The 16,768-nt window shown below is 41.2% G+C and overlaps 1 protein-coding gene across 2 annotated transcripts in view; it reads left to right on the forward strand.

Annotated features, from left to right (window-relative positions):
* fhit (fragile histidine triad diadenosine triphosphatase) overlaps nucleotides 1-16,768 on the forward strand; it is a 259,161-nt gene that overhangs the window by 220,981 nt on the left and 21,412 nt on the right. For both annotated transcript variants that reach the window (XM_046875587.1, XM_046875588.1), the window contains one exon: nucleotides 977-1,045. In XM_046875587.1, coding sequence (XP_046731543.1) covers nucleotides 977-1,045 — 69 coding nt within the window. The remainder of the gene's footprint in view (nucleotides 1-976; nucleotides 1,046-16,768) is intronic.

Consider the following 16,768-nt stretch of genomic DNA (forward strand, 5'->3'; position numbering starts at 1 on the left):
CCTCGTATTATATAATGATGTATCCTTATTTCATGTTAAATTCAGTTTAGTTTCCGCAGTTAACACCGTAAATCTGTACTGTTGTGGAATGTCTACAATATACGTTTGTTCCTGATAACATTTATGTTTTAGCATCTATAAACCCTCATTTCCTCACCTGCCTTTTTGTTTTATACCTTATCCTTTTCTCTTGAAATGGAAAACAAATCAGCTCGCCCTTGTGTTTTGCGCATCCTGCCTGCTTTACCACAGCGCCATTAGTCTTAGTCGAAAATTCGGTTTCACGTATCATGAGACGTGTCGCTTTTTTTTTTCCCTTTTAATTGCAAACTATCACTGACTGCAAAAGTACCGGGACTGGTTGATTTCTACAGGCCCCTGTGGATGCCCTTTTATTCCTTTCACATGAAGGAGAAGTTCATCATAAACAAACAACCAACCAACCAAAAAAAAAAAAAAATCTAACACAAAAATAAGCACAATTGTATTTCTTGACTAATGAAATAAACACAACATTTTGTTTATTTAAAAAAAAAAAAAAAGAAGCGTGCCAATTGTGTGGGGAGTCAAAAAAAACAAAACAAAAAAACCTTAACTAATGTGCACCCAAGGAGAGTTTCAGCCATGTACAGCTGTACAGATGGTCGACTTTGTGACAGCATATTGTAGCCGGGGAGTTGCAAAGGACATCTGACAAAGTCAATTTAAGTTTTTTAAAACGGTTAAAAAATATATAATGAAAACAAAGAATAAAAGAACCCACATGTGCGAGTTTTGGAGGGATTCCGCAGATGTACACTTGGAGGAGTTTTACTGTAGGACTCTTGTGAGCTATGGGGAAGATAAATACTACTCAGCATGCCAGATTGCAAATTAATGACATGTTGTATAGTGCTTGGTAGAGCGTAGTAGAGCTGAGAGAAGATTGTGATCTGATGATGTGGTTTTTTTTTTTTCTTTTCCCCAATACCTGTAGCATGTCCATGTCCACGTGCTGCCCAGGAAGCCTGGAGACTTTGAGAAGAACGACAGCATCTATGATGAGGTATATCTTTTACTTCAGGTTTGGGGGAAGGGGGGGAGGCAGGGGTGGAGTTTGGCATTCAGATTCTTATTACAATGTTAAATATAGTATATAGAATCGGATAAAAACACAACCCCTATTATGCTGTATATGTTGTATTCGTAAAATACCGCTGTAACATTAACATTAAAGCTGCTGAATTGTGGTATATGGAGCCCTCTCTGGTAAAAACATGCTATTGCAACCTTTATTCTGTAACTTTTTGGCCACAAAATCGAAGCGATAGAACAACCCACAATACTTCACCCCAGATCCAAAGCATAGTCCACAGTTTTCTAGCTTGGTTATGGTAGTGCAAAACTTATAACGATGCCAATTAAAGTCTTATCATTATTTTAATTAACAAAAGAGTCCTGGTTTTAAAAAATCCTTCCCTACTCAAACGTTTAGCTACAAAATTATTTAAAAGATTTGCTTATTTTTTATAGTTTGCTTGTAGTAAGGAAGCATGTAAGTAACAAGTAAGTAATTCAATCCAGCTTTGATTTTATAATTTTCTATTTTTAATGTAGAAAAAGACACAAATTTGTGCGCTAGTATGCAGTCTGGAGCCCATTAGTGATGATGTAACATTAGTCCATTAGCGATGATGATCTGTACTGCAGACAGGTTCTAAAAAAAATATGCTGGTTGTCATGACTTCCAACATTCCTTTTAACAAGAGCTGTTATTACGGCTAGCTAAATAAAATGGCAATGGTGTAACTGTATGTAAGATCATAACACAAACCAAAGCTACCAGTACCAAAGAGACATCTATAAGACACTGTGAATGTATGTTAGTTGGGATTGATCTACATTTTGAACAAAAAGTCGCACACTTCCAGTTTCGTGTGAGGAAGAAAATTCGATCTCTAAAAAGTGCTTTATTTTGTGATTTATTTTCAATAATGTTACATTGACGGAAAGTTGACTTTGAAAATGCAGCCACGTTACCTGAATTCTACACTGAAAGTAAAGGATTTCTACATCCCTATTACTGTATATTTAAGGATTCTCATTAACTGCATTTGGTGTGTTTGCTAATTGTAGGCTAAAATTAACCACCATAATGCGGTGGAAAGTCAATATTCGCAGTTAAAAATTATTTTTTGGGGGGATTTTCAAACGCTAGCGAGGCTCAAACGCTAGCGAGGTGTAAAAATGAAATAGTGTGCAAATTTTACAGAGCAAAAAACAGCTATTATATACTGCAAATATGTTTTAAAAAAGACATTTCCAGCATCTTTATGACATCTTTCGAGCCACGTTTTTATATTCATACATTCATTTCGAATCAGTCCAAACTTGGAGCTTCTTTCCAGCCTAGCCTTGTTGCTCTGGACCCTGCTATGATAAACTGCTGCCACGTCTCATGCGCCATTCTCATAAATACTAATCTGGGTCACGCATGCAAGAGGACACTCATAAACCTCAGCGATGCGCCGGACTTGCTGCTGCGGCGTGCGTCCTCAGGCTAGCTGTAAATACAGCAGGTAGCCACAACACCACTTTTCACTTCTTATTGCCTGGATATGTTTGCAAATGTATTAGTGACAAAACTTGCACAGAAATACCTTTAGGGTTTTGTCTCTGTAATACATTTGCATTCGTATATATATAATATATATAATCTGCATTTTTTTTTTCCTCATTTGTAGGACTATGACATTTTAAATGCGCTGCCAGAGGAAATAAATAAATTAATATATAGCTGGCGCTACAGGAATATCCTAATGACCACTTTTAAATAGTGCTCCGGGGGGAACAAAAAGAATAAAATATACATGCTTGTGTTGTCAAGAAGGTCTGGAATTACTTGCTAAAGGGATTTGTGCCACATGGCACAGTGCTAAACAGTGTGTACTCACACCATTTAAACAGAAAAAGAAGTGCTCAGCTAGCTGTGGCCTTCAAGGATGAGTTTTTTCAGGCTTTTTATTTAAATGGGCTTTAAGTGCTTTAGCATGCAGAAACGTCGTCTGTGCGGATCGAGTTTTGTTCTTTGTTTCAGCTAGAAATTCCAATAGAAATGGATTTGTGCATCATACACACCGTCTTCACCTGCACAGTTCTTTTTATTTGCACACATTCTAATTATTTGCTATAAAACAAGATCTTGTTGGGTAAAGAGCATTTTTAGCCCAGAGTGTTTAACTTTCAGACAAGGTTCCAACCTTTTATGAAGATAGCAAACAATGCTTTAAATAAATGTGCAGACAGCTTTGCTTTATGATCTGAGATTTTCTCCCTCATACTCCTTGACAACTTTGATGGGAAGTGATGTATATGTTAGTGATAGGAAGGCCAGATCATTTTAGTGACTTGGTTCTTTGAATCTCGTTTTAAATCTTTTTTGAGTCATTTGTTCCTTTAATTCTTTAATCACCTTCATAGCGTACAATATATGAGAGTCACGTGATGAACGACTCGGACTGGTAGAGTCTAGAGGTGAACGACTCAATTATGTTCTCAGTTTCCTGTACACGTTTAGCGACGGTCATGCGCGTCCAGTAGAAAATGAACGAATCACTCTTTGAAACGACTCGTTCTTCTGAGTCACGTTAGAAACTCGTTTAAAATAAACGAATCAGTCATGAATGACTTGTAATATACAGTCAATATACAATACACCTGTTGTGTCAAATCTTCTGGAATTTCGCTACGCCCAAACTTGCTCAGAAAGAGTAAACTGGATGACTGTGTGGTGTTGATAGACAAGTATAAAGACATTTCCAGTTAAATTTGTTTCTTCCTCAAACTGCTACTACAAAGCTTGGAGGGTCACAATTGTATATGGTGCCCAATGAAGATGGGATGAATGTGGGATAAATGTGAATGCTGACTGTAGCCCAGGCCTTCTCACCTCACCTACATCAGTGCCTGACTTTGCTAGCACCACTGAGGCTGAATAAATCTCCACACGAACACTTCAAAATCTAGTGGAACATCTTCCCAGTAGAGGGGAGCAAATAAAAGGTTTGAGTCCATATAGTGTAATTCCTGAGCCTATAGCATACATTAAGTCAAGTATAATAGGATCTTGATGTCAGTATTTTTCAGGCTATGTCACAAATAAGGTCGTACTACACCGCTAGAATTGTTCAATTGTACAGTAGGGACAAAAATGAGAATGGGAAAAAAAAAAACTCAAGTTTCCTCATTTGTACAATGTTCTTGCCTTTACTTTCTTTTTACTCAGACTCTTTATCTCTCCCTTTTCTTTCTCTCCGATTTGCTATTCTTTTCAGATCTGTTTATGCTTTCCTTTACTTCCTTTGTGTCTGGCTGTCAGCGAACCTTTCTCTGTGTCTGTCTCTCTCTCTTTCCTCGCCTCTCTCACCTCCAGCTCTGCCAACGTCTCTCTCTTTGTCCACCTTTTCCTCTTGCACCCTCACACGCTCTCTCTCATCCATCTTTAGTCCCCCCCCGACCCCACCGCCAGCCCCAAAATCCACTTGAACGCAGGCCTTGTCTAAGCCACAGCCGATGTGGCCGTCACCGAGCGGCTGTTTATCCTCAGAGCGTTAGGCGGTGGCCTCGCGAGTGCCATTTTCTTTGTCACTTCACTTAGACGATGTGACATCCGGCACAGTGTGGTCATAAAGCGACTGACAGCGTGCCTCTGAAACACACTGGCGTTAGCTGTAGCTTTTGTGCTCCCGCCTGCTCTGATGCAGAAGATGGCATTTTCAATTTTCTTCGCCGTGTCACCTTGACGAAAAAGCTGCTCCCATTGTGGAGCGTTTCTTGTTTTGTGTCGCTTTTTCTTGTCTTTTGAATTGTTGAACGAATAAAAAAAACAATCCTTTTCATTAAACCTCCAGAAGATGACTAATGGAATAGGAAAATAGCGGGTTTTTTCTTTTCTTTCCCTGAACGGTAATTTAATAAATCAGGGACAGTATGTGCATTAAAGGATGACACCGGCACTGCTAGAGAAAAAAAAAGAAAAAAGCCTTGAGCGACTCAAGCGTTCATGCGTAGGAACAATGTCAGCAATTAACGCTTTGTATTTGTCTCTTATTACTCCAAGTCCTGGCTTCTTGTCCTTAATGCACTAACTGGCTATTAGCCAATATGGCTGCTGATGTGTTTAAAAGGAAAAGAGACACTCGTTTTTCGAGAGAGCGGTGATAATCAAAGAAAAGTGTGCCGTTATTGAGTTCTTCTTTCTGCCCCTCAAATCGTCTTTAAGAGCACCTCTCATTACCGCCTCCGAGCTATAAAACACAACAACTCTCATTTAAAACTGCTTTATTGGTTATAAATGTAGAAAAATGACTAGATATATTGTGTTACAGGAGCCTTCTGTGTTAGTAGGGCATGAACAGGATGTTAGACCCTGTGCAAAAGAAGTCTGTGCAGTAATAACTTGACTAGTGGGATAATCAATTTTGATTCCTTCTAACTAATGAGCTGAGCAGTGTGTTCAGTAACTTCAGCTGGGGAAAATGTTATTAATCAAGAAGTCCTGAGAAAGCAGTTTGGCAATACTTCATTACTTTATTCTAATATTCAGATTTATACTTTATATATATTTATGCATAATTACTTATGCACACTATCTGTCTGTCTGCCTGCTTGCCTGCCTGCTTGTCTGTCTGTCTGTCTGTCTGTCTGTCTACCTGCTTGTTTGTCTGCCTGCCTGCCTGTCTGTCTGTCTGTCTGTCTGTCTGTCTGTCTGTCTCTATGCCTGTCTGTCTGTCTGTCTGTCTCTATGTCTGTCTGTCTGTCTGTCTGTCTGTCTCTATGCCTGTCTGTCTGTCTGTCTGCTTGTCTGCCTGCCTGCCTGCCTGCCTGCCTGCCTGCCTGCCTGTCTGTCTGTCTGTCTGTCTGTCTGTCTACCTGCTTGTTTGTCTGCCTGCCTGCCTGTCTGTCTGTCTGTCTGTCTGTCTGTCTCTATGCCTGTCTGTCTGTCTGTCTGTCTGTCTCTATGCCTGTCTGTCTGTCTGTCTGTCTGTCTGCTTGTCTGTCTGTCTGCCTGCCTGCCTGTCTGTCTGTCTGTCTGTCTGTCTACCCATCCATCTTTTTGTCTATCTATCGAACTATCTCTCAGGGATGTAACACAATGACAGTGTTCCATACCCAAAGAAATAACAAAGTGGATGTTATTTTCTTTCTTTCTTTCTTTCTTTCTTTCTTTCTTTCTTTCTTTCTTTCTTTCTTTCTTTCTTTCTTTCTTTCTTTCTTTCTTTCTTTCTTTCTTTCTTTTTAGTTCCACAGTTTATCCCCTTTGTTAAGCAACCAATATTATACAAACTAGTCCTGTTTAAGTTTCACCATAATACCACATTCCACTTCCTTATCCCAGTCATGCAGTATTTTTCCAAAAGCATCCTATTGTTCTCACTTTCCTCCCGGAATCATTTCAGGGGGTACCCGTGATAAGTTGACCTGATTATAGCAAGACAGCCAAAGTCATAACCACTTTTCCAAGCAGGATCTTGTGTGATATTGCATGTTAATTCAAGCTTGTTAATTGGCATTGGCAGCCAAGCCTGGGCTTAGTAAAGGAAATCATGATGGACGCGGCATCCATGCAAAAAATGCCAAAAGGTTTTTTTCTGTTCTGCCTGCATCAGCTCAGAACGATTGGCTTTGATTATATCTCTCGTTTCCTACACCAGGTCAGGGTGTCCGGAATGAGTCTCGGCGGGCTTGTTGAATGAATTCCGCATATTTTGTTCTCAGATTATGTCGTCTCATTTCTCTATCTGTCTATCCGATCAATAAATCCTCTCCAGCCTCGCCTCAGTTACCCAGAAGGCTCCATTTATACGTCCAGCTCCCGCGACACTGAAATCAAGCTCCTCTTGCTTTCGTGCTCAACCCTGATAACAATTGATAGCCGTGTTCATTAGATCTTTATCAATGGCTTCAGCCACAAGCTGGACGGAGATACCGAGCTGGGAGTGAAGAGCGTTCTGCGGATCCATCCGGGTTGTTGTTTTTTTTTTGTTGCTTTTTTTTTTTTGCAGAGCATGATTTATCTCCGGTCTCTTCTTCCCTTTTGTGGCAGCGTTATTAGAGAACATGAAGGGGGAGAGGGCAATGTAATGAGAAATATCATTGTCTCCTCATGTTCCTCCCTTCACCCCACAGTGTACAATCCATCTCCCTGACACTCACCTAGTTAACGTTTTTATCAGCGGGCCGGAAAATTCCAGCCCTGTCCTCAAGGTGGAACTGGAGGCCCCTTCCACTAGATAAAGTTTAGATAAAGACAAAGAATTGGCGGCGGTGGACTCGTTACTTTGTAAACGATGCCTGAGAAGTGCTTTGTAACTCTAGTTGTTGCTGTTGATCAGGAACGAAGCCAAATGCAAAAGATTTTCGCTTGATTTCCTGTCACGGCTTTCGGGATTTGTAACCAAGCTAAAAAGGGTGCTTTCTTCTTCTTCTAAATGTGGTTTATACACACCGGGTGTGTGAATGTTCTAACAGATTAGTAGTGCAAAGCCATGCCATTTTTCCAGCCGGTACAGTAGAATTTATATTTCACAGTGCATGGCCTGAGGGAAGATGCATGAAGTCTGTGACAATACAATCAACTTTTACCTCATTTTCTCCCTGATGATTTTTCTTTCTGATGGTTAGGCACCTTAAACGACTTGCATAGGAATTTCTGTACTTTATGTTGTGGGTAGCTCAGTGAATAAAATGTTGGTTTATGGTTTCAAATCCCAGCACCCCCTAAGCTCGGTCCTTAAATACGGACTTTATCCCTCAATTGCTCAGCTGTGAACTGAGATAAATGTAAGTCCCGGTAGATAAGGTCTGCCAAATGCCATTAATGTAAATGTAAGTGATCTTTAGATTGGTCTGTTTTGATCTTGGTTAGCGCTTTTCTACATTACACAAGAACGCTCCTTGGCCACCTGATGTTACTGGTGCCAGTGGAATTTTGCACTTTCACGTCTACCTTCTGTAAAAAAGGATAATTCAGACTTATTCAAACTTCCTTGCTAATATCACTATCAATGGCATCACAGTCGTCATCAGTCGTCACAACTGCATCATTTAGTTGCATTGCAGTCTGAATGTACAGTATCTTTGCACCGTAGTCTTGACTACTCATACAATAGATTTTTTTTTTACTAATAATCACCAGAGGCATCACTCTCTAGATGTTATGGATTTCAAAAATTTCAAAATCCTAATAAACAAACATCACATTATACTTTCAGGTTATTTTCGGTATTGATTAATGACCCCCACAGCAGGCTCTGAGCGATTCTTATTTCGAGGTCTGAGACACGTTAAAAGCCTCTTGACCAATAACACTATGGATCCGATTTTTTTCCTCAGGGTAGCAAGTGTTATGTCTAAATTGCTAGTACTGCAAAAATGATAGAAAAATTCCCCTCAAGCTTTGATTTCATGACCAGAGCTTTGATGTTTTATAACTCAGCACAACCAAGCTGCATTGCATCTAAGAACGATGTTAAATGGCTAGAGGTTTGTGCACACCTGAGTATAAGATTCCTATGTGCTTTTTGAGCATCCCATTGCACAATTACTTCTTAATAATTGCTATAACAAGCTTCAATCTTCTGGGAAAATGTTCCACTAGATTTTGAAGTGTACTTGTGGAGAATTGAAAAGAGATTCATTCAATCACAAGTAAAGTCAGGTACTGATGTAGGTGAGGTGAGGAGGCCTGGGGTGTTCAATAGGGTTGAGTTTAGAGCTCTAGAGCAGACCACTAACGAACTTTAACTCATGTAAACAGTATGTTTATGGACCTGGCTATGAAGATGTGATTTGGGTCTCCAAAATCTAGTAGAACATCTTCCCAAAAGAGTGGAGGTTATTACAACAATAAATGGAGACTCAATGTGGAATCGGATGCTGGAACAAGTTTGGGTGTCCTAGTTCAAGTGAAGGGATGATGTAATGCTATCACATCCTGAGAATTTCTACACAATTGTGTTCCTCCAACTCCTAATATTTGGGGAAGAAACACATAAGACTGGAAAAGTCACGTCTCAATATGCTTTATGTCATTACAGTGTTTGTAACACGATTTCTTTAGCATTGTTTATCACTATTGTAAGTGTGTAAGCAAGAACAATGTCACTGTGTGACACAGAAAAGCTGACAGGTTTAAACTTTTTCGCTAAAATAATGAAACCAGCCACAGCAACAAAGTAATTAGCAGTTGAATTCCTAAAGACATCTCAAATACATCTGTGCTGAGAATATAGTGTTATCGGCTGTTTTGCTGTTCTACAGTGATGATCAGTACTCTTGACAACGCCTTGGCGTCCGCCCTTCTCCGCTTTCATAGCCGTCCTGATTTAGTCAAGAACACCGAACTGCGGCCTTCTGTGAACTTGTTTTGACTGAAGATTTGTCACCGGTCCAAGCTGAGAAGTGTAACGACATAGCTTTGCTGTATATTATTGATTACCGCATGGACGCCGTGTCATTTTGAATATCAATCTCTGCTAAGCTGCGGGGTTGTTTTTCCTCCTGTTCCCTCTCGTCCTTTTTTTCCGAAGCGTCTCTTGTTCGCACAGCTTGGCTCTGAGGGTTGGGAAAAAAACAAACTTGTGAATGTTCCTCGACCAAAGAAAAGAAAAATAAATTACAGCGTTTCTCCCATAAGCCTCAGAAACGTCTGCTGAACTAATTTAGCCAAGGTCGTACAAAGGTCATCAGACTCCCTCTTCAATTTTCCAACCAACTCTAAATAAGAATGTTTCCAAATGCAAATTGGGACAGAGCGTGTAGACAGCCTGTGGGAGATTGTCCAGTATACCAGACTGTAAGTGTGTGTGTTTGTGTGTGTGTGTGGGGGAGTGGGAATTCAGTGTTTCATTTATTTGGCTATTTGAGAACCAGATAGGTGTAGAAATGTAGGAGATAAGTTCATTTGCACGGTATTTGAGTGCTGACGCACCGACATTTGCTTGGGGGTAATAATCAGATTTGGTGATTAAAGTCAAAAATTGGAGCTCTTGAAAACTTTCGAATTGAAATCCTGGTTGTTAGTGTGTGCACTTGTCAGCTTCAATACCATGAGTATCAGCACCAAAAGGCTATTTATTTAAAAAGCTCGATTAGTGTTAGGCCATTTCGTGCTAAAAAGCTGAAGGATGTGTACAGATATCAGAAATGAATCCAAATAAACAAGCATCGTACTACGTTTTATTGCCGTGCTGCAGTATATTATAGGTTTTAGAATTATTGACTTGTGTGAACAATGTGGTGTAATGAATACCGGTGTAATGGACCAAGCAATTTTTTTATCATCATTATATAAGAATCAGTTATGAATAATAAAGTTAAGATACTTATTTTTTAATGTGAATCATTTTATTAGATACACTATATCCAGATAAGATTTTGTGGACATCTGTCCATAGGATTAATATAAACATCCTATTCCCATTTAGTCAGAATATGCTGTTATAATAACCTCCACTCTTTTAGGAAGATTTTGGAGGGTTCTATTAGATTTTTGAGAATGCTTGTGGAGATCTGTGGACATTCATTCAGGTGTTAGTAAATGTAGGTGAGGTGAGGTGAGGAGGCCTGGGGTGCAGTCAGTATTCACTTTCAAAAGGTGTTCAATAGGTTAAAGTCAAAGCTCTGACAGGCCACTCAAGATCTTTCACTCCAACCCATGTATAGCAGATCTTCATGGAGCTGGCTTTGTGGACAGGGGCATTGTCATGCTGGAACAGGTTTGGGTCTTTTAGGTCTACACCATCCAAAGACACCCTGTACAATTGTGTGCCTCAAACTGTGTGGTAAGAGTTTGGGGTTTCAACCACATATGGCTGGAAAAGTCACAAATTTTGCTGCTTTTTATCTTCTTCTTCTTCTTCTTTGGCTGCTCCCATTAGGGGTCGCCACAGCGGATCATCTGTCTCCATACCACCCTGTCCTATACATCTGCCTCTTTTACACCAACTACCTGCATGTCTTCCCTCACCACATCCATGAACCTCCTCCTTGGCCTTCCTCTTTTCCTCCTACCTGGTGGCTCCATCCTCAGCATTCTTCTACCAATATAATTCATGTCCCTCCTCTGCACATGTCCAAACCATCTCAATCTCGCTTCCCTCACCTTGTCACCAAAACATCCTACATGCGCTTCCCTCTAATAAACTTATTTCTAATCTTATCCATCCTCGTCACTCCCAATGAAAACCTCAACATCTTCAGCTCTGCTACCTCCAGCTCCACCTCCTGTCTTTTACTCAATGCCACTGTCTCTAAACCATACAACATCACAGGTCTCACCACAGACCTATAAACTTTCCCTTTCATTTTGCAGATACCCTACTATCACAAATCACTCCTGTCACTCTTCTCCACCACTCCACCCTGCCTGCACTCTTTTCTTCACTTCTCTAACACACTCTCCATTACTTTGCACTGTTGACCCCAGGTACCTGAATTCCTCCACCTTTTCCAGCTCTTCTCCCTGCAACCGCACAACTCCACTGCCCTCCCTCTCATTCACACACATGTATTCTGTCTTACTCCTACTGAGTTTCATTCCCCTTCTCTCCAGTGCATATCTCCACCTCTCCAGGCTCTTCTCAACCTGCTCCCTACTCTCACAACAAATCACAATATCATCCATAAACATCATAGTCCAGGAGACTCCTGTCTGACCTCGTCCGTCAACCTGTCCATCACCACTGCAAACTGGAAAGGGCTCAGGGCCGATCCTTGATGCAGTCCAACCTTCACCCTGAACCAGTCTGTCGTTCCTACTGCACACTTCACTGCCGTCACACTGTCCTCATACATGTCCTGCACCACCCTCACATACTTCTCTGACACACCTGACTTCCTCATACAATACCACAACTCCTCTCTTGGCACCCTGTCGTATGCCTTCTCTAAATCCACAAATACACAATGCAATTCCTTCTGTCCTTCTCTATACTTCTCCATCAACATTCTCAAAGCAAATAAGGCATCTGTGGTGCTCTTCCTCGGCATGAAACCATACTGTTGCTCACAGATGGTCACCTCTTCTCTCAGCCTGGCTTCCACTACTCTTTCCCATAACTTCATGGTGTGACTGATCAACTTAATTCCCCTGTAGTTACTGCAGGTCTGCACATCTCCTTTATGCTTAAAGATCGGTACCAGCACACTTCTTCTCCATTCCTCAGGCATCTTCTCACCTTCCAAAATCCTGTTAAACAATCTGGTCAAAAACTCACTGCCATCTCTCCTAAACATCTCACGCTTCTACGGTATGTCATCTGGTCCAACCGACTTTCCACTCTTCATCCTCTTAATCGCTGCTCTCACTTCCTCCTTACTAATCCTATCCACTTCCTGCTTCACCAACTCCACATCATCCAACCTTCTCTCTCTCTGATTTTCCTCATTCATCAGCTGCTCAAAATACTCCCTCCACCTTCTCAACACACTCTCCTCACTAGTCAACACATTTCCCTCTCCATCCTTTACTGCTCTAACTTGCAGTACATCCTTCCAGCTCGGTCCCTCTGCCTGGCCAATCGGTATAAATCCTTTTCTCCTTCCTTAGTGTCCAACCTCTCATACAGCTCCTCATATGCCTTTTCCTTGGCTTTCGCCACATCCCTCTTAACCTGCTGCCGCATCTCCTTGTACTCCTGCCTACTTTTCTCATCACTCTGTCTATCCCACTTCTGTTTTGCCAACCTCTTTCTCCTTATGCTCTCCTGCACTTCCTCATTCCACCACCACGTCTCCTTGTCTTGCTTTCTATTTCCAGATGTCACACCAAGTACTTTTCTAGCTGCCTCCCTCATCACTCCTGCAGTAGTTGCCCAATCATCCAACACCTCCTTAACACCACTGAGCCTCTGTCTGACCTCTTCCCTGAACCTCACACTACACTCTTCCTCCTTCAGTTTCCACCATCTTATTCTTCTTTCAGTCCTCACTCTCCTCCTCTTCTTCTTCGCCTCCAAAACCATCCTACAGACCACCATCCGATGCTGTCTAGCTACACTGTCCCCTGCCAACACCTTACAGTCTCCAATCTCCTTCAGGTTGCATCTCCTGCATAGCACATAGTCCACCTGTGTGCACCTTCCTCCACTCTTATCGTCACCCTATGATCCTCCTTCTTCTTAAAATAAGTGTTCACCACTGCCATTTCCATCCTTTTAGCAAAATCTACCACCATCTGCCCTTCCACATTCCTCTCCTTAAAACCATACCTACCCATCACCTCCTCATCACCTCTGTTCCCTTCACCTACATGCCCATTAAAGTCTGCCCCAATCACCAATCGTTCTTTCCTAGGTACACCATCTACCACTTCATCTAATTCACTCCAGAATCTTTCCTTCTCCTCCATCTCACAGCCAACTTGTGGAGCATAGGCACTGATGACATTTATCATCATCCCTTCAACTTCCACCTTCACGATCATCACCCTATCAGAAACTCTCTTCACCTCCACTACACTCTTACTGTACTCTTTCTTCAGAATCACCCCTACACCATTTCTCTTTCCATCCACACCATGATAAAACAGTTTAAATCCACCTCCAATGTTCCTGGCCTTACTCCCTTTCCACTTGGTCTCCTGAACACACAACATATCTACCTTTCTCCTCTCCATCATATCAGCTACCTCTCTCCCTTTACCTGTCATAGTACCAACATTTAAAGTACCAACCCGAACCTCCACTCTCCTGCCCTGCTCCTTCCCCTGGCGTCTCTGTAGACGTCTTCCTCCTCTCCTTCTCCTCCTTCGGCCAACAGTAGCCCAATTTCCACGGTACCCTGTCGGCTAACGATACCTGTGGCGGTCGTTGTTAACCCGGGCCTCGACCGATCCGGTATGAAATTCTCATTTGTGATCCGCATATTTGATTTGGCACGTTTTACGCTGGATGCCCTTCCTAACGCAACCCTCCCCATTTACCCGGGCTTGGGACCGGCACTAAGAGTGCACTGGCTTTTGCATCCATAATGGCTGGGTTATTATCATTCGGCCATTTTGTACCTGCAACCCCCCCACCACCACCACCACCACCAAAAAAAAAAAAAAAGTAGGAAAAATATGAGTTGTAAAGTCAAAAGTGATAAGCAGGCACTGAGACAGGAGATGATGCCAGCTAACCATTTGCTTAAAACCTTTTTTTTTCATTTTACTTCAGCTACATGCAAATGCCAGCAGACAAGCCCGGTTAAGAATGCGCCTTGTGTCTGCCGTTCCCGATTTCCCCGTGGTACCGGCTGCAATGTTGTAATTCAATTCTAAAAAAAAAAATTCCTCTTGTGGCTTTCCTTCTTCTCCGTCAGAACAAAGTTGCGTTTGAGCATAAATGTATCGCGCCTGATGCCTGTGTGTGGCATTTGGTGAAGTCTGGCGAAGCTTCTGAGAGACAGTGCTGTTTTCTTGTTTTTTTTTCCCTACTGGGAGTCACAATGGCATAGTTTTATTCGAGCCTTCTCAATGCAGTGTTGTTGCTTCACAAGTTTAAATCATATGGAAATGACTGGAACAGTTGCTTGTGAAAGAATATCACAGGATTAGATTCCAAACTGGAGCTGTATTTGGAGTAGATCATCAGGGATTGTGGGAATTTTTAGATGCCATCATGAAGAACATACACATGTTTAATGTGTTGAACATTAAAAGTGGATGTATCCTGCTAGCCAGAGATAAGTTGTTACTGTATTTAAGTATATTTTTATGGTATCAGTACTTCACTATTTGGTTTTTGTCAACTTTTCACTTTCACTCATTACATTTTTTACACAAATATCTGTACTTTCTACATCTTTCATTTTCAAACCAGGCTCGTTACTTTAATTTCTTTCATTGCGCAACTTTTTCAACCTACGCAACACAGACATAGGCTAGTTTATAAAGATAACTACGAGCAAGGCTAACGTGGAGGAGACAGAGGGAGTCAGCGATGTAAACATGACTGAGAACAGAGACGTTCCTGATCACCTGATCATTATTATCTTTGCTCTGCTTTCTCTGCTTGACAGTTGATGGAAGGATGGGCATTTCATTAGAAAACTTGCTTTAAAATCCGTGTATCAGCTCAGGCAGTGAATCAAATTCCAAAAAAAAAAAACAATGTTCAATCGTAACATATAATAGGATAATTTCACATAATAATGTGAATGAATTTCCTTGGTCTTTGCTTAGGATTTTCAGGGAAGAAGTAAAAGAAAAATTGTGTGAAAACATTATGACAGGAAATGGGAGGCGATTCAGAGCAAGCGAAAGAATGAGGCAATAACGTCACTTTTGACATCTCAACTTCCAGTTCTGCCAAACACAGCACTTCTGACTGGCGCCAAAGTCTCGGAGAAAAACGTTTCGCCGCAGGTCAGGCTTCAGCGACTTTTTATTCTGACCCCGGCCGGGACTTTAAATAAAACCCCCAAGAAAAGTTACTTGCGAGGTCGTATTATTTAAGGAGATAATGAAGGCGTATTATTTAAAGCGATTTTCAGTGAATGGTCTATCAGCGACATGGCTGCCAGTCAACTTTTCCATCTGTAACGGTATAATTAAAGAAGATTAAGCGTTTAAACCTCTTTGGCAGGAGAAGCTGGATAGACTCGCCATCTTCGCTGGCCTTTAAAGTAATTCACCGAGGTGTTCCAGTCGTTATCTTCCTTTGGCCCGGTAATCTAATGGCAGCTTTATTCCTTTGTAGACAACCTGCAATTAGTATCTCATATTTTTTATTTTTTTTATATCTCTTATCGCACACAGCGGTGGACAGAAGGGCCGGGTTTTTGTCCTAAGGTTTAACAAAGTTAAAAAACTTGAAAGAGCTTCTGAAGGTTTTATGGATTTGATTCTAAATTTACAAAGTAATCCTATTACTGTGGATGGCCAAAAAGAAATATTCTGTACGCAAAAATATGTGCAATATCTTGTTTTTTCCACCTTTTACTTGTACAACTTACATTATATGGACAAAGGTTTTTGCTTTTATACATCCCATTTCTCATTTAGTCTCCATTTTCTGTTACAGTAGTAACTTCTGCTCTTCTGAGAAGATGTTCCACTAGATTTTGGAGCTTTTTGATCTGATCACTTCCCATAAATGAATGAAAAAAAAGAATGAATCAGCTTGATTGGTATTTGTCTTTGAAATTAATATCCCAGTAAAAGCTCCTGGATAAAGCTGACGCATGAATGTCAGTAGCTTTTATTCCATTGCAATATTCCAACATTTCATGCTGTGACATAAAAGAATATTTGTGCTACGCCTCGAATCGCCTCGGCACCATGACAAAACTGATTTCTTCTGATGTCTCACATCGAACAGATTTATTTGAGAAGCACTGTTAACGCTGTTATTTGAAGAGCATCCATGCACACTTTTCCACTTTATCCAGCCCTAACAGGTTCCGACAGCTGCCCAGACATGCCTCGATTGCCAGCACGGTGCCTGTCAGTACCAGCGTGGCCACCCGGGATGCCACCCCTATATAAGGTTGTTTTGTTGTGGGCCATGACCACTACCAGTCAAAATTCCACCTTTCCAGAGATGCTAGTCTGTGGTCACGTATAAGGCCAATGCATAATCGCCTCAGCTTTTGGTGTGCTTAGCAGGGGGGGACACATGACATAGGGGTCATATCTCACTCTCTTTGTATTGCTCTCTCCAAAACCATTTCATATGATTCATTCTGTGAATTCCATCACCAAGTCTTAAATGTTTTGGCACCATTTTTGTCCTCTTTTAATGTT

The sequence above is a fragment of the Silurus meridionalis genome, chromosome 19 (genome assembly GCF_014805685.1).
Source record: "Silurus meridionalis isolate SWU-2019-XX chromosome 19, ASM1480568v1, whole genome shotgun sequence".
In the NCBI taxonomy this organism is placed as follows: domain Eukaryota; kingdom Metazoa; phylum Chordata; class Actinopteri; order Siluriformes; family Siluridae; genus Silurus; species Silurus meridionalis.